Source organism: Chaetodon trifascialis, chromosome 14 (assembly GCF_039877785.1).
Source record: "Chaetodon trifascialis isolate fChaTrf1 chromosome 14, fChaTrf1.hap1, whole genome shotgun sequence".
Classification (NCBI taxonomy): Eukaryota; Metazoa; Chordata; class Actinopteri; order Chaetodontiformes; family Chaetodontidae; genus Chaetodon; species Chaetodon trifascialis.
The window spans coordinates 14,772,557-14,798,390 of NC_092069.1; the positions used below are offsets into that span (position 1 = coordinate 14,772,557).

The 25,834-nt window shown below is 42.2% G+C and overlaps 3 protein-coding genes across 7 annotated transcripts in view; 2 read left to right on the forward strand and 1 right to left on the reverse strand.

Annotated features, from left to right (window-relative positions):
- The window catches only part of tpp1 (tripeptidyl peptidase I), a 41,051-nt gene that overhangs the window by 13,591 nt on the left and 1,626 nt on the right, over nt 1-25,834 (forward strand). The gene's annotated exons all lie outside the window — the stretch shown is intronic.
- Nucleotides 366-6,795, forward strand: degs2 (delta(4)-desaturase, sphingolipid 2). Its single transcript, XM_070979465.1, has 3 exons — nt 366-460; nt 4,126-4,868; nt 5,496-6,795. The coding sequence occupies exons 1-3, from the start codon at nt 379-381 to the stop codon at nt 5,637-5,639; spliced, it is 969 nt and encodes a 322-aa protein (XP_070835566.1). The 5' UTR covers nt 366-378; the 3' UTR covers nt 5,640-6,795.
- The window catches only part of evla (Enah/Vasp-like a), a 36,380-nt gene continuing 18,242 nt past the window's right edge, over nt 7,697-25,834 (reverse strand). For 3 of the 5 annotated variants that reach the window (XM_070979928.1, XM_070979927.1, XM_070979926.1), the window contains exons 2-13: nt 21,518-21,686; nt 20,246-20,426; nt 15,456-15,513; nt 15,169-15,227; nt 11,341-11,594; nt 11,058-11,170; nt 10,762-10,789; nt 10,141-10,183; nt 9,905-9,965; nt 9,598-9,655; nt 9,441-9,498; nt 7,697-9,195 (exon numbers count right to left, since the gene is read on the reverse strand). In XM_070979928.1, coding sequence (XP_070836029.1) covers nt 9,158-9,195; nt 9,441-9,498; nt 9,598-9,655; nt 9,905-9,965; nt 10,141-10,183; nt 10,762-10,789; nt 11,058-11,170; nt 11,341-11,594; nt 15,169-15,227; nt 15,456-15,513; nt 20,246-20,426; nt 21,518-21,686 — 1,120 coding nt within the window. In that variant the 3' untranslated portion in view covers nt 7,697-9,157. Of the gene's footprint in view, nt 9,196-9,440; nt 9,499-9,597; nt 9,656-9,904; nt 9,966-10,140; nt 10,184-10,761; nt 10,790-11,057; nt 11,171-11,340; nt 11,595-13,264; nt 14,198-15,168; nt 15,228-15,455; nt 15,514-20,245; nt 20,427-21,517; nt 21,687-23,458; nt 23,739-25,834 lie in introns of those variants that run through there. The other 2 variants (XM_070979931.1, XM_070979930.1) reach the window with 2 other exon arrangements.

Sequence of the window (25,834 nt, forward strand, 5' to 3'; positions counted from 1 at the left end):
ATAGTAAAAATACAAAAGAAATATAAACATCTTCATGGGGTGGTGATCCCGTCAATAAACAAACAGTAGAGCAAATTTTCTGGACTATTTTGTTTTCTAGTATTCCTTTAGCACCACTTAGCGTTCATAGTATCCCTCTAAAGAAAGAGTAAAAGAAAGCGCGTTAAGATGCAGTTGTTCCCATGTTGGAGACAGTTTGCATACAGTTCAGGAGACGCACCGCCTGCTTTGCCTGTTCCTCAGGCCGTGGGTGGAGCCTGTGATCACACCTTTGCGCTCTCGACCTACAACCTGTGCGAGTGGGTGTGCCCCGATACTGTGTCTGATGACGGACATAACGCCACGGCGCCGGTTGCCTCATTCACAGAGAGGATAGTTATGGGGAAGACAGGTGGAAGAGACGACTTTGAATGGGTCTACAATGACCAGCCGCACACTTCAAGAAGGAAAGAAATTCTGGGTAAGAAATGGAAGAAAAAAAAGAAGCTCTGTTAACACTGAGAAACCTGCTGGGTTAATTTTCGGGTTAGTCGCAGCGTGAGGTTTGCAGTTTTCTGTCTACAGTCTCCTTATAAAAGCGGAGCCGGTTAAACCTGTTTGCAGGCTCTTACTTCGCCGGCTGTCAGTCCACTGTGGATGCAGGAGAAATTCATGAGTGACATGCTTCTAAATGTACACGCAGTTTTGAATAATTCATTTACATCTTCTTGTAAGTGAAAATGTTCTTTTAAGCTCCATTTAAATTATCTCTGAATTACTCCATTGAAAGTTAAGCGCTAACATTTGAAAACATATTTCATTAATTGGTGTCTCTCACATTGCTTCCACTCACAGTTGACTCAAACTTGGGAGGTTGCATTATTTACAGCAAAGCCACTTCTTCTTCTTCTTCTTTTTTTTTAGTGTAGATATCAAAGACAATGAATGAATTTAGTCACCACTGTTAGAGCAAAAGACATGATGTAAAAGTGTAGACACTCAGATGCTATGATATGAGGAACTGTGACTATTATATATCAGATGATTTACTCAGGTTTACTTGAAAATCTCACAGGGGGCTATAACCGGTTCTTTTTGTGTAAACCTATCTGCCTCTGTCGTCTTTTACTCTGACTTGTGAGACAATAACAGTGTATTGATAGCAGGTGCAGTTGACAATGTCTCCGGGCTCACCAGGTAACAAGACACATTCCCTGCTCACGACAAACACAGATGCACGTTCAGTTTGAAGTGAGAAGGAATAGAAGAGTCAGGGGATGAGGGAAGAGTCACTGAGACCCCCTTAAACCCCATCTGTTATCATTAGTTGAATAATGCAAGGAAATACATGTGTAAACTGTGTATTGGATGTATGATCCTCTTTATTCTATTACTTTTTCAAGGACATCAAATTGTATCAAGACCAGTCATGTTAGGTAATGTGGTTTGTCATGTAATTCGATTTGAAACCGTTTAGGTGAACAAGATAAAACCTGTTGATGTATATTTGATCCTGGCTTGGTCCAGCAGTCACACGGTTGCAGGTGATGGGTTGTTTGACACCACTGATCCTTGAATTATTAAAGTGTTTTGTTGTAGTTATCCTCTGCCCTGCCCTGATGGGAGAGACAGTCGGATGAGTGTGTCAGAGGTAGTTGAGCCTCACTTCCTTTTACATAATCAAGTGAGTTATTTTGATTCATAAGTGGTCGCACGATTTGAATGGCTCGTTGTTTGATATGTCTGCAGCTTGTAGGTTTTGGGCTCACTCACATGCCGTAAACTTCACATTACTTACCTGCACATTCAGTACACCTGCCTTTACAGTATAGCTGGTGAGGTCACACAGATGATTAGTAATTGTGATACTGCGTGATTGTTGAATAATGCATGATTTGTTTCTTTGTCTTGTCATGTAATCATGTGTAGTTGAAACTTGGGGTTGAAATCTTATACAGGTTGATTTTTTTTAACCAATAATTCAGTGAAATGACTTATTGTTTCTCTGAAATCCAGTCATGGCTCAACAGGCTTGAAGCGCATTGTAAAACTAAGGGGTGCCGTTTGTAAAAATTCAGTCACACTTCTATAGCTGATATATTTTGAATATTTAACTCACTTTTCTCACATTTAGCTCATTTTGAGGTAGAAATTAAATGGGGAATCAAAATGCTAAATCTAAATCTAAATGTTAAATCTAAATCTAAATGCTAATGCTAAATCTAAATCTAAATGCTAATGCTAATGCTAATGCTAAATCTAAATGCTAATGCTAAATCTAAATGTTAAATCTAAATCTAAATGCTAAATCTAAATGTTAAATCTAAATCTAAATGTTAAATCTAAATCTAAATGCTAAATCTAAATGTTAAGCCTAAATCTAAATGCTAAATCTAAATCTAAATCTAAATGCTAAATCTAAATCTATATGTTAAATCTAAATCTAAATGTTAAATCTAAATCTAAATGCTAAATCTAAATCTATATATTAAATCTATATGTTAAATCTAAATCTAAATGCTAAATCTAAATGTGTCAGCAAGTGTAAAGTTAAATATTTAGAAAATATGCAAATAGCCCACGCCTCTCAGCACGCACAGACCCGATTTAGATTTAACATTTAGATTTAGATTTAACATTTAGATCTAGCATTTAGATTTCGATTTAACATTTAATATTTAGATTTAGCATTTAGATTTAGATTTAACATTTAGATTTAGATTTAACATTTAGATTTAGATTTAACATTTAGATTTACCATTTAGATTTAGATTTAGCATTTAGATTTACCATTTAGATTTAGATTTAACATTTAGATTTAGATTTAACATTTTGATTCCCCATTTAATTTCTACCTCAAACTGAGCTAAATGTGAGAAAAGTGAGCTAAATGTGAGAAAAGTGAGTTAAATATTCAAAATATATCAGCTAGAAAAGTGTGACTGAATTTTTCATTCGGCACCCCATAGTTTTATGATGTCTGATTAATGATTTAACCTGGTGGATTTATACCTCATGGAGTGGGCTGCAACAGCAACACCTGTAGATGTAGAGCCCATAACCGTGCAATAGATAACAAAATGAAATGGCACATTGGAGGTGAGTTTAAATCATTAAGTAGATTTAAAACAAATCTGAACTAATTTCGAACTTATTATGTTGAAGCTCTATATTTAGAATTGAACGTTTCATAATGAGTGACTGTAGGGGACAATAGGGAATTCCTCTTGGCTAAACATTAACTGAATACAGAGGGTTTAGGTGGTAAAAAAGATACCGGCATGCAGCAAAAAATGCCACTGAAAGACTGTAGTCTCTGATGTTTTTAACCATGGAGTTACCAGGACAAGCCCAATTTGCGTAGAGCCAAGCTGAAAACAAAGAAGCAGGCATGTTTTGCATGAGCCATCACCGGACGGTGCATGACCATCTTTCATTTAATGCATGCTGGGATTAACTCTTCAACTTCTGGGATCATGTATTCTGGATGGATAGCACAAATACCTCCTGATTTATTTGCACCAAATCTCTTGAAGTTTGTGTTCTGTAAGATGTGGCCAGTGTAGCAAAGTACACACCCAGTATGTCTAATGATTAAAAAGTTGTAAACGTGAACTAAACGAACAACAGGCTAAAACCACTAAGCTCTTTTGTGATTGTGACTGTTTTTGAACCACTCCCTTGTGTCTTCCGGAGTTTCTTGTCCCTAAGCAAAACAACACCTCTGCCAATTAAAAAATGACTTTTGTCAGCACGTTCTTCCCTGGAGAAGGGCCGGTACATTTCCACATGCTTGATTGTGTTCTTTGGTGTACCCATTACCATGTCACAGTATTACGCAGTGATAAGTTGAGAACTGGCATTTGACAAAGACAGTCCTGCCAAGCAGCTTTCTCTCCAGGATTCTTGGCAGATACTTTAGACATTCTACATAATTATTAAAATGATATTAATCTGTTGCTTTTTCTCTCCCTCTCACTACTTCCATTAACCCACTATTTCCCTCTTCTCATTTGGCTCTCTTTGTTTTTCAACTCTTTACCTTTTGTCTTTGCTAAACCTTTAATCCTTTTCTGCTCTACTTCCTTTCTTTCCCAATCTCTTCATGTCTGCCCATGCCCCTTTTCTGTCTGCTCCTATCCTCAGCCAAATATCCAGAGATCAAGTCTCTGATGGGTCCAGACCCCCAGCTGAAGTGGGTGGTATCAGGCATGGTCCTGACCCAGCTCCTGGCCTGCTACCTGGTCCACAACATCTCCTGGAAGTGGATCTTCTTCTGGGCTTATGCCTTTGGAGGCTGCATCAACCACTCCTTGACTCTGGCTATTCATGACATCTCTCACAACGTGGCATTTGGCAACAAGTTGGCCAAGTGGAACCGCTGGTTTGCTATGTGGGCCAACCTGCCCATTGGGCTACCTTACTCTGCCTCCTTTAAGAAGTATCACATTGACCACCATCGGTATCTGGGTGGCGACCAGCTGGATGTTGACATCCCTACAGACCTTGAGGGATGGTTTTTCTGCACCCCGGCCAGGAAGGTCGTCTGGCTCTTCCTCCAGCCCTTCTTCTACGCCCTTCGCCCATTGGTGGTCAACCCTAAGCCAGTGGGTCAGATGGAGATCCAGAACGCAGTTGTTCAGTTCACAGCAAACTTAATTATCTACTATCTATGGGGGCTGAAGCCCATTGTTTACCTCATTGCAGGTTCTATCCTGTGCATGGGACTGCATCCTATCTCTGGACATTTCATAGCTGAGCATTACATGTTCCTGAAGGGACACGAGACATATTCGTACTATGGACCGCTTAACTCAATCACCTTCAACGTCGGTTATCACATGGAGCACCATGACTTCCCGAGCATACCTGGCAGTAAACTACCTCAGGTGAGACAGCCCACTGTAATAAATCACAACTACATTACAAACAGGTTAACTCAAGTCATTCATTATAAGACTGTTAGCTGAGCTGTAGAGAACAAGGATATTTGCAACTCTTACATCACCAACAGGTGTGGCCAGATAAGACGGGCCACTCCGGTTTTTCAGAATCTAGACAAAAAGGTTTCAGCAAAAGCCACATGACATTTTTTCAATCAAGGACAAATATTTATCAGTTGAAAGGCCAGACTTTGTAACTGATTAACTGCTGCCTCTCCAGCACCAGCAGAGCATGAAGAGATTCAGGGTGTGATACCTGCCCACAGCTTGTCTGATAATGCCTTTGTTCATGAGCTAGTTTTGTGTGATTGAGTGATTATGAACCTTTCTATTTTAGACTAATCTGTTTTTGTAGTGATACAGTTTTTAGGAATTTCTCCAATCTGTGCTCCAAATGATGATGTTTTCTGAAGAAAGCACAAAGCCTTTATGGTAAATGGTATTTCCTTGTGGAACAAAGCAGTGACATGTCTGCTTCTATCAGCCTTTGTGGCCCTGAGGCCATATACTTGATATACAATTTATGTTTTTGTTTTTTATTTTTCACTCATGACCCTTTCTTTTTATTGGCAGGTCAAGCAAATAGCAGCAGAATATTATGACTGCTTGCCTCAACACACATCCTGGATTCGAGTATTATGGGACTTTGTGTTCGACGACAGCATCGGCCCCTATGCCCGAATCAAACGGAACTACAAGCTGAGCAAGCAGGGATAGATCTGTGACTGAAAGTGTTTATCTCTAAACAGGAATGTGAATTTCAGTTGTTCAAAATCTATGGGCCACTATCAAATATCATTCTGTTTACTAGTTTAATGCTGTTTTTTCCCCCATGTAGTTGTGGTGGTTGGTTGTCACTGTCAGTAAAACATGTTGGACATTCTTATCTTAGATCAGTCAGGAAGCGGAAAGAGAAGTCAGATGTAAGATAGAGGGCCTGTCATCGTGACACAGTGAGGACATTTCCTGTATTCAGAGGACAAAATGTCTCTAATATTGATAATATTAATAGGTTTAACAGAGATGTGGTTTCCTTTTCCTGCCTTTTAAGCATCACATCAGGCTTCTTAAGAATTTCTGAATGTGAGTGGAGGCTCACAAAGCCTCTCAGATTACCTAATACAATTTCGCATCTATCATGCAGAACAGTGCTAAGGCGGAAAACAAGTACCGAAACTTACCTTTCAGTTAGAAGAGCTTTTTCTTCACGGATGTCCCATTCTGCTTGTTCACAGCTCCATTGTGCTGTAAAAAAATATGGTTTGATTACATCTGCGGGGAGTGGATGAAATAACAGAAACACCTTATACTGCAAAAAGTAGTTCTTAAAAAAAATATACAGTTTTCAGTGTCTCATAATGTTTGGTGTTTTTTTTTTTTTCTTTAAACTGTCAGGTGTGCTGAATTAAGTCAGTGATCATTTCATATTGCACAGCAAATATCCCATGAAGCCGCTTTCAGTCAGTGTTAGTGAGAGTCTTCTTGTGACCATTGGTCCTCTTTGCCCATGCACTTTTCTTAAATTTGGCCTCTTTGGAGTTTAGAGATCAGCAAATCTTTTTTGGGTGGCCATGAGTCAAAATCACCTACGTGCCAGTTTTAAAGGCACAAAAGTGACGCATATTCAGTTTTCATGCGGTCAGTATTGAACGCAACAGAAGAAATTGTGAGAAAATAGGTTAAATATTCCCAACCTGAATTGTAGCTGAGGACAAAATACAAACTGATACAAGTTCAAGAAAAGGAAATGATTTTGATGTAGGCCAAACAAAAGAAAAGAGCTTGAGCACTGGTCACTCTGATGTTGACTCCATGTCTTTTAACAGCAACAGCAAACCAGCACTTCTGAATAAACACATACACTTCAAATCAGAATTCACTGCAGATGTTGTATTGTAGTGTTTGTTATTTTGTCCCATCCATCCATCCATTGTCTATACCCGACTATCCCTTTTCTGGGGTTGCGGGGGGCTGGAGCCTAGTCCAGCTGTCAATGGGTGAGAGGCGGGGTGCACCCTGAACCGGTCGCCAGTCGATCGCAGGGAAACATATACAAACATACAGCCATTCACGCTCACACTCACACCTAAGGACAATTTTAGAGTCACCAATCAACCTAATGAGCATGTTTTTGGTCTGTGGGAGGAAGCCAGAGTGCCCGGAGAAAACCCACACATGCACAGGAAGAACATGCAAACTTCACACAGAAAGGCCCTGCCTGACCCGGGAATCAACCCGGTGACCTTCTTGCTGTGAGGCACGCGCACTACCTGCTGTCCACCGTGCCACCCGTATTATTTTGTCCCACCCACTGTATGTGTTCACCTATGTGTTGTGATTAATAAGCATGCTATTTCTCGTTTCTATTTAAAAGACTGTAGTACATATAAAAACACAAAAGATCTTTATAAGAAGAAACTGTTATAAAGAATGTGAGTATGTGCTTGCTTGATTTTCCATTTCCTGGTTTGTTCCTGGTTGCTGGTAACCAGATGTGACCTTTTTTCTTTTATTTAAACATGATTAAAATATACCTTTATGGTGAAAACCATTTAAACTTTAGACATGTACCAAAACACAAGGGAACACACACACGCACGCACGCACGCACATGCGCACGCACGCACGCACGCACGCACGCACGCACACACACACACACACACACGCACGCACGCACGCACACACGAACACACACACACACACACACACACACACACACACACACACACACACGCACGCACACGCACGCACACACACACAGAGCAGGATATTGCTTAGATGGCTGACACAGTCTATTGTTTTTGTTTGAATGAATTTACTTCCAGCTTTTAAATCAGAACGTAGTTGAGAGCGGACAGAGTGGATAGAATGCAACAACCGATATTCAGCCAAATCCTTTCCGCAAAGACACATTTAGCTACCATCACGTAGGCCTACCATTCACTTTCTGCACATTCTTATCTAGATAAGATTTGCATATTGCCAGAGCAACCCCCTTCATTATATTCACATCGCTACCATTATCAAGTTCAACATCTCATATATAGAAAGGGGAATTTTCATGGAAACAAACCACTATGATAAATGTACCACCGTTTGTATTTTTTTAATTTTTTTTCAAACCAAATAAAAAAACTAATTCATAGAGATGGGGGTTTCATGCATACTTGGGAGGTTCACAAAGCATAGGATGACTAATAGATAGCACTACATTGTTTTATATCTAGGTAAAACCAGGTGGCACATTTACAGTTATCAGCCTGTTTTGTGAATGATCCCCAAGTTTTAATGATCTCACACATCTGAACAGGTAGAGAGAAACGTGTACCTCGGTCACACTGGAGTTGTAGAGCAGACTGTTATTGTATGTTACTGGAATATTTGCCCAAATCATCCATTCTTAATGTCTTATGCCTTGGATGAGGTCATTGAGGTGGCTAATTGTGGTTCAAACATTAACCTGTTTCCCAACATCTCTGGAGAGAAAAGGTTAAACACGCAACACCAGTATGAACAAGGTCATAAAAAGCCAGGTCTTTTTTTTGTTGTTGTTAAATACGCCAGTTGAGGGCAGGTGAGTCTGCAGCACCATTATACCCATATTGTGCTTGTTATCTTTAAATAGTTAGGGATAAACTAAACAAAAAGAAAAAGAAAATATAAAAGGCTGACATAAATGGTGTGCAAGATTCCTTTTTCCTTCTATAATATCAATAAAATACTCATTGTCATCAACAGCATCATCATTATCACCACAGTTTTTAAATAATAAAACAGTAAAAACTTAGAAAACAAAAATATTTTCTTCTTAAGACTTGGACTGAACAGAGAACAAAGAGTTGCAACACTGGGCTGACTGAGTCTATAGGTGCACAGAGAGGACCACAACACCAAACTCAGCACGAATGTCCGTCCATCCCTCAATTCATCTTTCAGTACATTTTTATCCTCTGCTTGAGTTCATCAGTCTTTCAACACTTTCGTTATCCATCCTTCTCTTTCCTCTGCTCCTATCTCATTAACCCCCTTTCTCTCTTCTTCTCTGTCTCTTTCTTCCATTTTTGCTGTCCAGCAGGCTCAAATGTTGGCACAACATCTCTGCAACGTGCATCGTGGCATCGCGAGGTCACAGAAACATTGAGAGAACATTCGCTGGTCCTCATGTCTGTGCATCCGCATGTCCATCCTCCTCCAGCTCCTCCTCTCGCTCTCCTCCTACTGTTGCTGAGATGAGATTAGGATGTACTGATTCTGCCGATTTCTTGTCTGATGGCTGCAAGAGAAGGATGCGGCATTTCAGAGAGCAGCAAGGATATGCACTCATGCTTCGCCACTCATGATCAAATGTGGGGAAACGTGGAACTGCAATTAATTATTAATGGGGTCAACAAGCTTTCTTCTTAAAATAGTGACATTTAACTGCCAGTGAGATATGATAACGAATGTGTACAAAAGATTAAAGATTACACATGCATTGTGTCTCTGGATACTGCAGTGAACCTCACAAACATTGCTTACCATTAATGATTTCATCTTTCACCTTATGCAACTCACGTACAACTTCATCCAAAATTTCCTGCAAAAGAAGGCGTGCTTGTGAGTTCACAGGTTGTGCAAAATCAGTCTGCTCTGCACAGAACAGATCTCATATAATCCTTCATGACATTATACCAACCTGTTTCATCCTGTCAAATTCTGTGTCTGCTTCACTAGTGCTGCCAATGGGTCTCACTCTGCAATATGAAAGGATAAAGCCACTGAATACAAAAGCAGCCCAGCCTTTTTCCAGCGGATGAGTAATACACAGTACATATCTGAGGATTATGTGCCGTTAAAATGTTTTTGTTAAATGTAACCACACCACAACATTTCATGCCTGCAGTGCAACAGATAGGATTTATGCTGAAATCTCTGTGGTTAATGAGGTTTGCTTGTTCATTCAAACCACGCTCTCTTCCTTCTTCCGCCTCTTATCTACAGACCTGGACACCAGCGAAGACTTGTCTGCAGAGTTGGATCGTTCCCACGGCTTCTTCACAGCATCTGCCAAAGAGGAAAGAATAAATTACATCCAATCAAACCACTCAGAAAAAGCAGCCTATGAAGCAGCGATGATACCTTGCTGCTGTTTTTTTGTTTTTTTTTTGAAGCTGCAGTCTTATGGAACTAATATACTACCTGTGTTAAATAATACTGTGGTAAGAAGTCTGTTCTGTACCTGTTGAGTTCTGCTGACCTGGCCCTCGACCGCTAGAGTCATCCTACAGGAAAGAGAGAAATTAAATATTACTACACAACAGTCCATCAGCTTTACTGTAGGTTTCCCAAAGAGGTTAAAATTAAAATATCACATTTCAGAGGAATAAGTCAACATTTATGGGAAGTACACTTATCCTCTTTCTTGTACAGAGTTAGGCTAGAATACTGGTACCACTCTCATGTCTAACTATAATGTCAGTTCCAACAGTCTATTAGCTTAGCTTAGCACAGAGATTGGAAACAAGGGACAAAGCTAGCCTCGCTCTGTCTGAAGGTGTCTATCAGCACCTCTTAAGCGCACTAATGAACATATCTTGTTTAATTTGTAAATCACAAAAACAGAACATTGTTCTATGTAATGTGCTTGTACACAAAATGAGGTACAACATATTACTAGGTGAACTTTACAGGTGCTGGGAGGGAGATGTTGTTGCCTCTGAACTAAACTAAGCTCAGCTAAGATAACGTCTGCCAGCTCCAGCTTCATATTTAACAGACAGACATGAGAGTGGTATCAATCTTCTCGTTTAAGATTAACAGTTTCCCAAAACGTCAAACTTCTCTAAGGAACAAAACTTACTTCATCGGGTTTCTCTGAAGCTTTCCGTCTATAAGAGTACAGGAACAAACAGTGAGATTAACATATAAATAATTCAGTAACTCGCACAGAAAGATTGAGACATGGATAAAATACTGGCACAAAGAGCTTATTTCCTTTTAGAGACAAACATTTACTGCAGGTGAAGCAGAACCAGGAAGACCCAAAGGAAAAAGTTGGTGTAAAATGTGACAGAATTACACAATAAGTATGTTCTCATGTTTCTCTGTGTGATTCACTTCAGGGACAGGTGAGAGGTGTGTGTGTAGCTGTTTTACCTGCGAGCTAGTAAGGCATTCATCTCCTGCATCAGTCCCTCCCCACCACCACCACTGCCACCACTTGACCGGTTGGAGTCACTTTTGCCAGACCCGGGCGGACTGCTCTCATCCTGAAGAACACGTTATAAAATGGGTGTTCGTTTACAGCTGGGGGGGGGGGTTCTGGACTGACGGCTTTGTCCCCTTACGCCCATCCCCAAGAAGTACACAAATACCATGCCGTGAACAATTAACTACTGACAAAACGAGAACGACTGGACCTTTAACCATGAAGGCTCACCCTATGTACTTTACGTAGTTTGGCTCCAGCCAGTGCTGCAGCCAGTCCTGAGGGTTGGTGCTGGACTCCAGGCGGGCCCCCAGGAGGCCCTCCACCAGTGGGCAGTGGAGGGGGCATGGGTGGGGGCACTGCCATTGGGGGCGGTGGACCCGGTGGTGGTGGGGGGGCTGGAGGACCAGCCATGGGTGCTGGAACTGCAGCTACAGGAGGCGCCACAGAAAGCATAGCTGGGTGACCTGCAGAGACAGGGGGGCCTGGGAGGGCAGAATTTGATATTGGTTAATGGCTTTATGGGTTGATTTACCTTTTTTTTGCCCTTTGGAAGGTTGCATGAAGACCGTCTGGGGAATGATATGAACTTTCACTGTGTAAAAAACACAGAACAGCTGCTTCCTACAAGACTGCCGGTCACTGGGCAGCAAACTGGAAATGATTTGCACACTGGAGGTATTCACGGTCACAGGATATTGGTTATTTGGTAAATTGGTTGATTATACAGTTGTCACATCTTGTAAGAACTAAAGGTTTTAGATTTTCTGCTTCACAGGCAGCCATCTGATTTCAGTGCAATATGAAAGTTGGACTGTGGTCTCATGATAATACAGATGCAAATGTGGGCGGTTCATTTAATGCCTGAGGCAAATATCCAAGATACCTTCAAGCAACGAACACCTGCAGCCGGCATGTCATCCTGTTTTGTCTATGTTTGCAACAGAGCTTATAAAAGTGACAGCAGCATCCATCTAACATAAACCAGTAGAAATTCTTGAACCATGATACCACAAGCAATAAAAACTGCCTGCAACTGCATAACCATGTAACAGTGCTACTTTAAATGTGACAAAACGTTGACTTTGATCAGTTCAAGCAGGTTTTATAGTGTTTGCAGGATGACGCTCATAGCGTAGGCTGCCTCAATCGAGGTCTGGTTAAACTAACACATTGGATCTGAAATTAAACTGAGATTAAAACACTGACTTTGGGCTTTAATTTGAGGGTGTTGACATCCTTCAGATGAACAGTGTAGAAATTGTAACCCCTTCAAACACAGTCCACTGGCTAAAGTAATCATATTTAATATTTGCTTACATATCCATTGCAGTCAATGTCTTCCTGGAGTTAATGATGCACAGACATCAGCAAACGCTCTGCTACTGCTGTAATATTGGGGGCATTTTTCCTTTAGTGTTTCTTTTACCTGTTGAGCTGGATTGAGGTCAGGTGACTGACTCAAAAACATTCAAATACCGGGCTATAAACACACACAAACACAGGTTGTTTTAGGTCTTTTACACAGGCGACATTTTGACACGTCACAGTAGGTGTAAATAATGAAAGGCATGATTTCTGAATTCCATTTAGCTGCTTCAGCTTCGGGGTCACGCTGGCTCACTGTCATGTCTTGCTGTGACCCTTGAAGAGAACAAAGCCATCGTTAATGCTATCAGTAACACCTGTGCTTTTCGTGCGTCGACAAGTCAAAGGCCTATTGTCCCGCTGCATTGTGCTGAAACAGGAGAACTGTGTATAAAAGGGTCAATGACTTCTACACTGCTCAAACAGTCTGTCATTTGTTTTAAAGGCTCTGCAAAACCACACAGGTTTACGTTGGGTAGAAATATTAATTACATATTAATACAAAACTTGAGTTGTGTTACCCTAAAAGTATTGTGTGCATATTACACGTGCACGTGTCATGTGTAACATTATAGGAGAGGGGCTTTCACTAGAGTGACACTGTCTTGCATATTACCCCAGAAACACACACACATACACAGACACAGACACAGACACACACACACACACACACACACACACACACACACACACACACACACACACACACACACACACACACACACACTGTAAAACATATAACATCCCTCTACTGAGAGACTACCTCCTCCTCTCTCCTCATACTTACTGCTGCTGGCCATGGGGGCCTGCTGGGGGACGGGGGAGGGGGTCTTCTTGGGCGAGCCCCCATCAGACATGGCAGTGTAAGAGGGGGGTGAGGAGGAGGAGGAGGAGGAAGTGGTGGTGGGGGGCTGGGCCTGCTGGTAGTACACCTGCTGCTGTTGTTGTTGTGGATGCTGTTGCTGCTGAGGGTGGAAGGTGGATGCGTACTGGGGCTGGTGGCTGGGGGCGGGGCCAGGGGCTGTCTGGCCTGTCAGAGGGGGCAGGGGGATGGCCTCGCAGTACTGCGGGGTGAGTGGCAGATGCTGAGAGTGAGGAGAGTAGGAGTCGTCTGGCTGGCCGTTGGAGTGAGGGTGGAGCTGGTGCTGGGGGTACTGGTGAGGGCCCGTGATGGTGCTTGGGTCAAGAGGTGGGGGCTTCATCCTAGTACTCAGGGGCGGTAGAGGGTGAGCCATTGGTAGGACGGGCTGTGGGGGCAAACCCTGCTTCACAGGCATAGCCATCATAACTGGAGGGGAGGAGGAGGGGGGCAACTGGGCGTACATTTGCTGCAAATGGGAGGCAGACCAGGTGCCGTGTTTAGGTGGGAGCATGATGTCTTGTTGCTGCATCTGTTGCTGAAGGTGTAGTTGTCGGGCTGCTGTGGGAGGAGACAGGGGGATCTGACGGACCTGTCGGCCCTGGGTGGTCACTCCTGTCTGGACTGGGGAAAAGGCTGAGGCGAGAGAGGTGGAGAGCTGGGAGGAGAGCTGGGCCTTGTCCCTAGCAGCCCCCGCCTCTTTCTCCTGAGAGGGAGAGGAGGAGGCGGTGGAGGGAGGAGAGGAGGAGGCCACACGGACGTAGGAGGGTGGCAGTGTGCTAGCCCTGTACTGTCTGTACTCAGGAGGAGTGTCTGGGTGGGTGGGAGGGGTGGAGACTTTATATTGGAGAGTGGAAACGACTGTGACGGGCAGAGAGAGAGAGTCAGAGAGAAAGAGAAAGAAAGACAGAGAGAGAGAGAGAGAGAGAGAGAGAGAGTAAGAGTGAGAGAGACAGAGAGAGAGAGAGAGAGTAAGAGTGAGAGAGAGAGGAGGAGGAGATGCAGACGAAGAGAAGGACGGAGGAGGGCAACAAACAAAGGAAAACAGAAAAGAGAAAAACGTGAGAAGAATGAAAAGCAACCAACTGAGCAACCAAGCAAGTAAAGATGAGAAAATCAGGAGCAATCCAAAAAACGGAAGCCAATAGCAAATAAGAAAGAATCAAAATATCATAAAAAGAACAAGCAGCAGAATGCAACATGACTGAGCCATGGTCAGAAAGCATATGGCATTTCCCCCCAACAGTAGCTGGAAGAAAGGGATGGCAGTAAAGCATGTTGCAGGGACAGGGGGACTGATATCGCCACTGACAGCAGGGACAAAGGAGGATGTTTAAGTCTGTATGTGCATTTAAGGGGCAGACTTGAACATTTATATATGTGCATGGATAAAAAAGCATAAGGGTGTACAGACTGGGGGAGCAGTGGTTGAAACTAAGAAGGGAGAGACTAACACAAACCACACTGGGGAAGCCTGTTTACCACTGGGAACCTACCGTATGAGGGTGTGGAATCTCTGGCATTTACTAAGGATGAAATCACCTGTTTGCTGTGGGAGAGTTAAGTCTGTCTGACCCGACACTGATCCCTCATTAAAAAAAAGACAAAGCAGAGCAAACATCCATTTGCTCCCCTGCAAGGTTATGTATTGACAGCTGGAGTGTGCTGTGAGGCTTTTCTATTGACCGTTTATTTCTAAAATGTTTGTGTAGCTAGGAGCGAGAACTACGCCGGCCTTCAATTCATTTTGGTCTCCAGAGCAGCCTGTGAAAGAGAGTCTGTGTGTTTTAATAAAATACTGCTAGGTGTGGGTGTGTTTGTTTAAGCCTTACCTGATCCTGACGTTCGTCGCTCCCTCTCCTTGTGCGCCATCTGATGTTGCTCCATCATCCTATGGATTGTAAAGACTCTCTGTTTATACCACTGTCATCCAGAACATTAACGGCTGCACTGTCCTCAAATTAAAATCTGAAGCTGTGTCTCAGGATTCGCAGCAGAGTATCTCCACCTAAAATGCACATGCTCAGAATTTTAATATTATTCTATATGTATGCCTTTTTACTTTCTGTGCAAAGACAGCTTCATGTTTGCTCTCGTTTACAGCGGTTAGAAATCATACCTCCTTTGTGCCTCGCTCTCCTCTGAGGAGGGCCCATTTTGGCGCTGGACGACTGGACCTGAAAGACACAAGGTGAAAAAAAAAAAAACTACATGAAAACAACAACAACAACAACAACAACAACAAAAAGCAGCATCAATGCAAACATCAGAAATGCCATTTATAACAAGAGTTTGTGTGTGAGCACCGACACCCCTCACGCCTCAGCCCACTGCCCATGTAAATTCCTCCTCCCTGTTCTGTTTTGTTCTGTCTAAACTCATCATTTCACACCTTGTTTATATTCACTCTTTCCACCTCCTCCCACTTCTTCCTCGTTATTGCTCTGTCGCTCTCATCTCTGGCCCTGGATCTCCCTCTCCTCTTCAAACCATCTTCTGATGGTCGCTGTCTCAGCTCTCTCTCAGTTTATCCCCCTTCTCTGTCCTTTTGTTTACTAAACCTGTTTTCCCCTTCTTCATAATGCAGCCTTACACCATATAATTGTCAGCTATCTTGGACTGTTTGGAGGATTCACTGTATGTAACGTCTTTCAGTCATTATATAACATGAGTGAGATCAATAGGGAGTAACTGTGAGATACATTTCCATGTGAAAACAAGCCCTCAAAATGATAATTATCTTATATAAAACTGTCCTAGCAGAGAGCTCAGGAAGCTGTGTTTATTGACTGCACTGAGCACAGCAGGCATCATGTGAGGTACTTCGCCCCGGAGAGCCAACAAGCTGTTTAGAACGTAATTCACTCAACGTGCTGCCAGCCACAGGAATTTCAACTGGAAACCACAGCAGAAAAGAAGCTAAGAGGAAAATATCAATATCAATCAAATATGAAAACATGTTTAACAAGAGCTACAGGACCAGAACACATTGGACTGGCTGTCTGTATAAGAGAATTCATCAGTGTTTAAGTCACCATGTCAGCCACATGATCGTCTCAGTTTAGCACTTTGCTCGTTGACCAAGTGCAGACAGGCTTCAGCCCCCACCTCAAAGTGACAGAGTTAGAGGCTCATTCTGGGGCGGCTATTAACAGGGAGCATCAGGGAGAGCGCGCTGATCACATATCACCAGAATACCAGTCATTAAACGCCCATCGTGACATCAACAACACCCACAGGCGATATTTCCGTTGACTGTGTCTGGAGCATGGGCTTGGCGGGCAGGGCCATGGGGGCAGTCAACACGAGGCAGAGCTGCGGCTTCAAAGCACAGTCTGGATCTCAGCGAGGGTTTGAAAATGACGATTATAACTGCGTGGGATTCCCCCCCCCCAAAAAAAATAGTAGTTGCTGGTTGGTTGGTTTGTTTGTGTTATTGCGTGACTTTGCAGTTTTAACACGTTAGTTCGGATCCAAAGTAAAAAGCAGAAAAACAAACAAACCAGCATCTCCTGTATCCTGCAAGGTAAAATTGCTGTTTTTGTCAAAGCGCTCTGGCAGCTTTGAAGGGAGCAGAGATGGATGTAACAGCTTCAGTTCCCCGTTGGAGGGGAAGGGCTGTCTGACGTCTAGGTGAAGCAGTGAAAATATTCTAAATATACCCGACACTTAAACTGATATTGATTTTTTATTTTTAGATATCTATGTATGTTTTGCTGCTGCCCCCATCCTCAGCAGTATGTTACTTATCTTCCATGCCGGTACTTGTACTTCCACTTCTCCAAACTGGGGACGTGCCAACTGCCATCTACTATTGGTAATCAGAATCAGAATTCCTTTATTGATCGACTGTCTTCACATATGTACCTCCTACAACCTCACTTCAAAAATCACAATTATCCCTTTTTTTTGGTCATCATGCATCAACAGACTAAGCATGCAGGCATCACTTGCTGATAATGACATACTACCACAGCTGACCTGGTTGGTAGATTTGTGTAACTATAACGAGAAGTACAGAAAAGAGAAGTGAGGCCGGAACATGTCTTGCTTTGTGCTCCTTGACACTCCCTTGAACTCTGCTTGTTGGCCCATGGTAATTATGTGCTCAACTGGCAAAACTGCAGATTAAATTGAACAAATATCCTGAGGGTTGAAGGCAAAAAAACTCCCTCTCTGTGCAAGAAGAGATGACACTGAAATAAAAAAAAAACCAAACTGTTGATCCAGCTAAATGGAGCTTTTTAGAATTTGTTACAGATCACGTGATGGCTGACTGTAGAAATGCTTGCAGGCTCTCCATTTTGGTTTCAGCGTGACACACAGTGTCACCAGCAGCAGTATGTGTGGCAGAAATATAAATCTCCAAAAAGTGATTCAGTAATATAAAGATACAGGTACAAACACAACAAAAACATATGTGCTGCATGCACTTGCCGACTCCCTGGTCCACCTGTCATCAACTGCATCATGTATTTTTTAGGTGACTCTTCAGGGATTAACCCTCAACATAGGGCTTCAAGACTTCACAACCTTTCTGCAGACATTAATGAGGTAGATGTGAAGGAGACAAACAAACCCTGTGTTGTGCTGCACTGCATGTGTATCCGTGCATATGTGCATGCTTGTCTTTCTGCTACTGACGAGGTGTATGGTAAATGGCTGTGGCTGTTGCCATGGTGAAGGTCAGAGAACAGGAAGCCCAGGGGATGAGAGGGCCTGATCATACTTGTCAGCATTTTATGGGAGCTCTGGAGACTAATGGGTGTGTTCACGTGTGAGTTAATGTGATCTAAGAAAATCAATTAGTCCTCCCTCTTGACATTCTTTCTTTAAACACAATTTCTTAACCACCTTCACTTCTTTGACTTTCATTCAGATTCTGGATCATCTGGGTGTTTGGTGAGGAGATACCCCTTTTGATTCTTGTACCTTTTTCCAAATCACCTGACAGTTACTTAAGTAAAAACTGCCATTAATTCATTACAGATTTTGTAAATCTCCTGGTCTGAACAGATTTTTATGCTCTCCTGGCAGACCTGTATGAAAAATCCTTTAAAAGACCACCAATTTTATCAGATACCACTTTTTCTCTTGTTCACTACATTCAGTCGCTATAGGCTGCTTTCTTTTTAAATGTGCAGCAGAAAAAAATAAATAAAGTCCTGCTACACGTTTTGCAAGCTTATCATATGATTTATGCAAATGTTTAACTTGTACAGTGAATGCAGCTGTCAAATAAATAGAGTGTAGTCAAAAGTACAATATTTCCAGCTGAAATGTAGTGGAGTCGAAGTGTAAAGAAGCATAAAATGGAAATGTTCAACTCAAGTATATGCACCTCACAACATATACTTTGCATCACTGCGAACAACACAATGCACAATTACCTCCACATCTCTCTTTCACAGAGAAAAATGGCTGATGCACAACTTCTGTGACCATGAAGACATACACTTACTGAGGATGATGATAGCCGAGGAAACCCTCCTGAGGACACCAGGTGAAATCTCTGGAGTCAGCATGATGAGACTCTTACTCAGCACTATGGAAAGTTTCTATGTAACCACTTCACTCCTTTCAGCATCAAACAGCGTAAGAAACGTGGTTAAGGAAGTTAAGAAGTGTTCTGCATGAGCAGAGACACGTTTGCCTTGCGTGACGAGGCTCATGATCCCACATCCAAATGCACCCAAAAAAAGAAGGGCTGCCCTGTGAGTGCAGAGGGGTACGACACCGAGGCTCCACATGAGATATTTTAGCCGCCACCAATAGGAAAGTCACAAGGATGGGATGACACCGCAGTTAAACACTCACAGATATTCTCTCTTAATATTCTATCCGCACACGCATGCACGCATGCGCACGTACACACACACACACACACACACACACACACACACACACACACACACACACACACACACACACACACACACACACACACACACACAGAGCTTATAAGTAGCTTGTAACCAGAGCTGGTCAGATGCTATTTAGTAAACCAGGAGTAGGCGTGAATTTGGCTTCAGATACAGTTCAAGGTTCAAGCTGAATTAATTCACTGTCCATGTTAAAAAACTCTACAAAAAACAAGAAATCTACCAGTCCTAATCCTGCTGCACCCCTGCTACACACAGTTGTTATGTTTTACTTTGAAAAGCACTGAAAAGTAAAGCACTACAGTGAAAATGAAAACACTCAAATAAATAATCTTTAAATGAGAGCAAAGTCCAGTCAGTAACCTTCCAGGCTCATACACTGTTACCATTGTTTGGTTCAGGGTGCGGAGTGTAGCTGCAGTACATGTTACTAACCAGCAGAGGGTAGTACAGCTTAGATAAGCAGTTAGATTTCAGTGGCTGTGAAGATTGCAATGTATTATTTGTGGGCATACAATTAACAATTTAGATTGTGCTATTTAATGTCTAGCTTCGATAAATCTTCAACATGCTCAGAAGTCCGTATACAATGTACATCCCGTTTAACAGATCTGATGAGAAAGTATCCAAACAAAGAGTCTACGTAGTCAAAACAAACGGAAAATATTCAACACGATGTGGATTATTTGATTGTGGTTAACTGAGATTCTTTTGAGAGCAAAAATAGACTTGAACTCATCACAGATGACAGTTAAAGACAGTCACTTGTTATTTGAACCAAAATCCATTTAAAGGTCCATTAGCAGGTTTCCAACAACAGGATGAGATTCAAAATCTCCAATCAGGCATTTCTGTGTTGAGATGAGCCATTTAATTTGACTCAAACATTCAGAGAATGTCTCATGACCTGGCAGGAAGGCCAATGCAGACCTGGGCCTCAGCGCTCCATGAAGAAAGTCCAGAATACAAAGCTCATAGAGAGGACTGCCAAGAAGATTAATTCCTGCCATATTTCATGAATCCTTACCTCCACTGTCAGGCGAGCTGAGGACATTGAGGGCAAACAGCATGGCGTTGGAGAAGGTGGTGGCCTCCTCCTTACTGGCAAAGTTCAGCCCATAGACCTGGCGGGCGTCACGCCACTGATGGAAGGTCGGGGTGGCCTGATTGTATTTCAGGCCCTTCACTATGGAGTAGTTGATCACCACCTTCAATAGGTAAAGGATTAAAATGTTAGATTTCATAATGTGCACCTGGCTAAAAAGATTATGACACATTTTCTCCCCCACATTTTACCAGATGATACTTAACGTGTTCCACTCTATGCTTCTCTAACCTCTACAGCAGCTGTGATCACAATGACTCCAATAAAACACCAAAAAAAAACTCTTAGTATGATTACAATTATAGCAAGTGACTAATACACCAAATGTGGACTTTTTCTACTATTTCAATCATGAACAATTAGCATCAAGTTCTGGATTCAAAACAAGTCAATCAAAGAGTCAGGGCTTAGTCGAAGTTGGTGCACGTTCAACAATCATATTAGGTTAAATCCTTTAGAAAACAGGAACAGACACACATTTCCAGACTGGCATGAATATTCAGATTAAAGCCACAAAAGTATTTTTTCTCAAATGGAAATCCTGTTAAAACTCTTTTTGCTCTGGCTAATGTTGCATTTGTATCATATCAGACTTACTGTGATAATGAGTTTCCAACTTGTGAATAGGATTCACACCAACTTCAGAACTGCGATTATGACTGAGAAACTTCTTCCAATGCTCCAATTTATCTGCACTTACTAACACTAATACAGCCTGAAAACAACAAATATAGATGCCTGACATCAGCCAAAGCCTCATTCAATGTAATTAAACCAAATTTAATGGCTTTGGTATCAATGCACAGTATTTAATCCTCACATAACCAACTCTGCAGTCACACTGCCTTGATCATGTGCACACTTGAAAGTCATTAACATTTGAATCATTCCCATCTTTAATGTTCATCCCATTTGATGTGATGCAGCATAAGCACTGTGCAGCAGGTATGTAGCACAAAGGGTTCTTAAAAGTCATTATGGGAAATGTATTAAATCACTAACTGAGGAGGAGCAGACGAGGAGGCGGTGTGAAGGAAGGCACTACAAACAGACTTGTGATCTGTGAGCACGTATCTGACAGAGGAGCGAGGAGATTACATGAGCTCTATGTATGTATGCAGCTCCAGCACTCTGATCAGAAATGTCCTCTCATCACCAGCAATGTGATGCTGATGATTTCCCTGCGTCTCTCACCTGCTGGTCTTGCAGTTTGACACCCACCACTCTGAAGGTGTTGTTGGCAGTGTTGTGGTAGATGTTGATGCGGCTGAAGCCCTGCTGCCCAGGCTTGATGGGCACCCACTTCTTACTGGCATCGTCATAGACCATCACCGAGGCCCGCGCCTGGCAGATACTCTGTTCACTGATGGAGGAGAGACAGCACATAAGACTCCAGGGGGACACTGAAACATCATTCTGTTGACTGGACAAGACATTTAGAGAGCCAGTGAATTTATTTCCTTTGATTGGTGTGTTGAAAAAAGCTGAAACATGTCACTGTGACTCTCTGATAAAAAGACAAGATAATTAAATTTTTTCAGAAGGTAAAATAGGTCATTTTCTTGGCATTTATTAACATAATCCATGTGTTTTAGTGGGAAAACCACTGTCAAAATCTCACCAGTGTTCATAGATGTGCTGCAGTTGCTATCAGTCTTAGTTAAAATACATATGTATGCATGTGTATGTATAGGTAGAAAAGATGAGCAACGAAAGCTAAACGAAATAAAAATTGGCCAGGATTCAGTTCTAAACAGTTGTAAAAAGTAGAAAAAACTGTATGAAAGAGAGGCTTCACTGCACTGTCAATTCTCATGCTGCTACTGTTGATCAGCACAGTGTGAATGCGATGGTGGTCATCAAAACAAAACCAGTAAAACAAAGTTAGCGTGTGATTATCTGGTTAGCTGAGGGTTCACTGGGGAGCCACACCTTTGCCACTGTAGAAATCTGACAGCATGTGTGTGCAGAGGAGCCATTTTTAAAAGCTATAAACAAGACCTCAGCCTAAAAATGAAGCCTGGAAATTTCCCCTCTCCCTCCTGGCCTTTACTGTGGTGTAGCAGCACATCAAGAACTGTTTAGAGGCAGCAGCGCAGAAGGGTGTGCGCGATACGTCGACTAATGACACAGTGTGTTAAAAACGCAAAAGGAGTGTTTGATCAGCAAGTGTATGGCCAGCTGGAGACTCACTTGGTAAAAAGCAAGGGAAAAGTCACACATAGCACACACACACATGCGCACACGCACGCGTGCGCACACACACACTGCTAAGAGGAGGCATAAAATAATCATGTTCACAACCACAGAGGAGCTGACGGAATTCATTCACTAAAAAGACACGTTTGCCATTGACTTATGTGGTTTAGACAAATAACATCACAAAATTACCACTTGCAAGACATACAGCTGGAGTTTATAAGAGAAAGAGCCGTATATACGACCGCTACGACCTTAGCACCATATGTGCCAGAAGGTGTTACAACTGCCTCAGTATGGAAACATGTAACAGCAGGTGGAGAGGAGATCTGGACAGGCGGAAGCAAGGTTAACTTGCAGGACCTGTGAAGTGACTAAATGCTTCTCTCATTTTCGCTTTCACCCCTCGGGGTCTTGCTCTCTGGCAGTGAGACTCACATCAGCAGCCTGAAGGCTCAAATGCCAAGAAAAGCAAACTAACGACAAGGAGGTCAGGTTGCCTGAATCTCTGCAATAAGCTGACATGAAATAAGACATAAAACATAAATTCAGTCACTGCAGCAGCAAATGTGATAGGATCAGGTGGAGAAAGAGACAGATCTGCAAGATAAAAGTCATTATCTGTCTATTGTTTTTAATTAGAAAAAGAGAAGCTTTAGGAAGCTGGAAGAGGCTAATTATCTGCAGCTTTAAAATTTACACTTTCATATCACCAGCTAGAGTTTCCTTGAGATTTGACACATTTTCAACAAGGCAGATTGTGCCCTATAATCACATTTTAAATCCATTATTACATCAAATTTTAACATCGGACATGGCCTGACCCCTTTACAGAGGCTTCAGACAGCATCAGACAAAATAAAAGTACTGCTGTAAGAGCATGAAAAAGCCAGAACTAATGGCAAGAACCAAAAGTATGATGAATTGTTCTATTACCTTGAGAGCCTGAAGTGAAGGAGATTGTAGAGTGTAACATTATACCCCTGGCGATTTAGTACAATTACACTGACAATAAAAATGGCAGAAGTAATAAGAGGAGATATGTAGATATGCAGATAATGAGGACTTGTTTCCAAGGCCCTGAGGATGGAGGTGACATTCAAATACCAACATGTGACATCCGTCTTCCAACAAGCTTTCCTTCGACTTGCTGCTCTGCAGGAGGAAGTCAGCGTGACACCTGAGAGACCCCCCCCCCGGACCGCTCGAAAGCATGGTTCGCTCTCAGCCAGCTTCCTCTTGTTTTCCTGCCATCATCTGCTCTCCGGTTCCCTTGCGGTGGTCTGAGCCGACTCAAATAACTCAGCAGTGATGCCTCTATCTGTTCACACAAATGATGCACGTCTTCTCTAAAAATATAGTTTTATGTTAGATAAGGTTTGGGAGTGACAGAGTGGTCTTAATGTTGTTTGATGCACTTGATAGTCAGCAGTCAGGAAGTTTGATATCATCATACTTTCATTTACAGTTGCTTATTTTATCTAAAAGTCTTTTTATTCTCAGAGTTAAATCACCTGTCTGACACATGACAGGTGTATACATGTTTATTTCCTTGCAACAATACTAGATGTATAGACTGCACGGCCACATCATCTAGTTCCTAAGGGAGAAGCCTTTAAAGCTCGCTTGACAGATGGATTTCAGCAACAACTCCCACGATTTCAACTACCCTCCCTCTGTTCATGATCCATCATCAGTTCACAGCAGCAATATCACATCAGAGGCATCAAAACACAATTTATGCATGACTCCAACATCGAGACATTTTTAAAAATGGGCAAAAGTAAGACAAAAGTGGGTCCTGATGCAGATGCTGATGGCTGGAAAATGGTTGCACAATCAATATCCTCCATCTACGGACAAACAGGAACTTCGAACAGGAAACACATTTGTCAGTAACACAAGCAAATGTGAGTGCTAAGTTCCTCAAACACATTCAAGTCTGAACCCAACAATTCACTCCAGATAAAATCAAAGCAGCCCTGACACAGACGCAAACATTCATCCTTAACCTCGTGCAAATGCCCTCTTCCTCCATATATATCAAGACTAGGACAGACAAAAAACTATAATTGTCCTTCCCAGTGGAAAATAATAATCAATTTCATCGCTGATAAGCCAGGCTGGAAGATATAGCCGTTTAAAAAGTTCACTGCCTCTACATTCGAGGAGACGCTCCTATTCTGGATGCAAAACTGTTCGAGATAACTACAGACATCATGTTTCCTACATATCTAAATAAGTTAAACAGACTCTCTAATCACATAACAGACACTTCTCTCCACTTCAGAGACCCGACGGACCACCGGAGTCTCACTGGGAAAAGGGAGGGGACGAGGGGGGTGGCTGGATCTCTGTGATGGATCTTCTTACAAAAACAGGCCCTATTTCTGGAGCAGTTTGGGCCAGAGGGATGGAGTGCCTCCAGCTTGACGCTGCTGACGGTTTCAGTTCTCTTCAAGCAGTCAGAAATAAAGTGGCCGTCTCGTCTATTGCTTCTTTACATACAGCGCGTTGCTCAATCAACACATCACAGGATAGAGAACAGAACATGAACGAGGACGGAGATCTGCCTGAGACTTTGCCGCATTAACTGAAGAGCTAATCTCAACCTTCACAGAGCAGCGAAAGAATAAAAAAAGACTTCTCACCACTTCTGACAGTGTGCTAAATGCTTGTGTGTGTGATCTAGTTACTGAGGGTGGCGGACTCTCCCTCGGTCACATGACAAAGAGCAGACAAGGCACAAAAGGGCACATGATAGCTGCATAACATCACAGCTGCTTCTACCCCCCCCCCCAAAAAAAAAAAAAAAAATTATCTAGCTTCAGCCAGAAAAAAGGGTGATTGAGCAGAGAGATGGTGGATATGAGAGGCAAAGAAAACAATGTGACTGTGTGTTTGTGATGGAGGGACAGCAGGCGATATGGCATAATCTGAGAAAGGTCAGCTATTGCTCAAATCACAATCAGTGACATTAAAATAACGTGATGAATCAAAGTGATGTTCAGAGCAGGAAAGTACGTGGCAGGAAGTTAACTGAAGGTCAAACCAAAGAAGAAGAAAACGTGATTTTAGAATACATGATTTACAAAGAAGACAATTTTTGTTCAAAATTCATTCCAGTGACGAATCTAATAAGACAAAACTAATGTGGCTAAATGTTGAAGCTTTCTGTTGAAGCTTTATTAGTGACAAATGACAAAAAATGAGTGAAAAGACGAGAGAATATCAGCAAAAAATGAAACTTCATCCTTGTTCTGTAAAGATGATTTATGCCTGCAATATACCCTTTTCACTGCAGTCATTATG

Bases quoted from the DNA above. Each gene is read 5' to 3' on its own strand.
- degs2 (XM_070979465.1), top strand. From the start codon at position 379: ATGGGGAAGACAGGTGGAAGAGACGACTTTGAATGGGTCTACAATGAC. The intron at 461-4,125 runs GTAAGAAATGGA...TCCTATCCTCAG, and splicing joins AAGAAGGAAAGAAATTCTGG to CCAAATATCCAGAGATCAAG. The intron at 4,869-5,495 runs GTGAGACAGCCC...TTTTATTGGCAG, and splicing joins CTGGCAGTAAACTACCTCAG to GTCAAGCAAATAGCAGCAGA.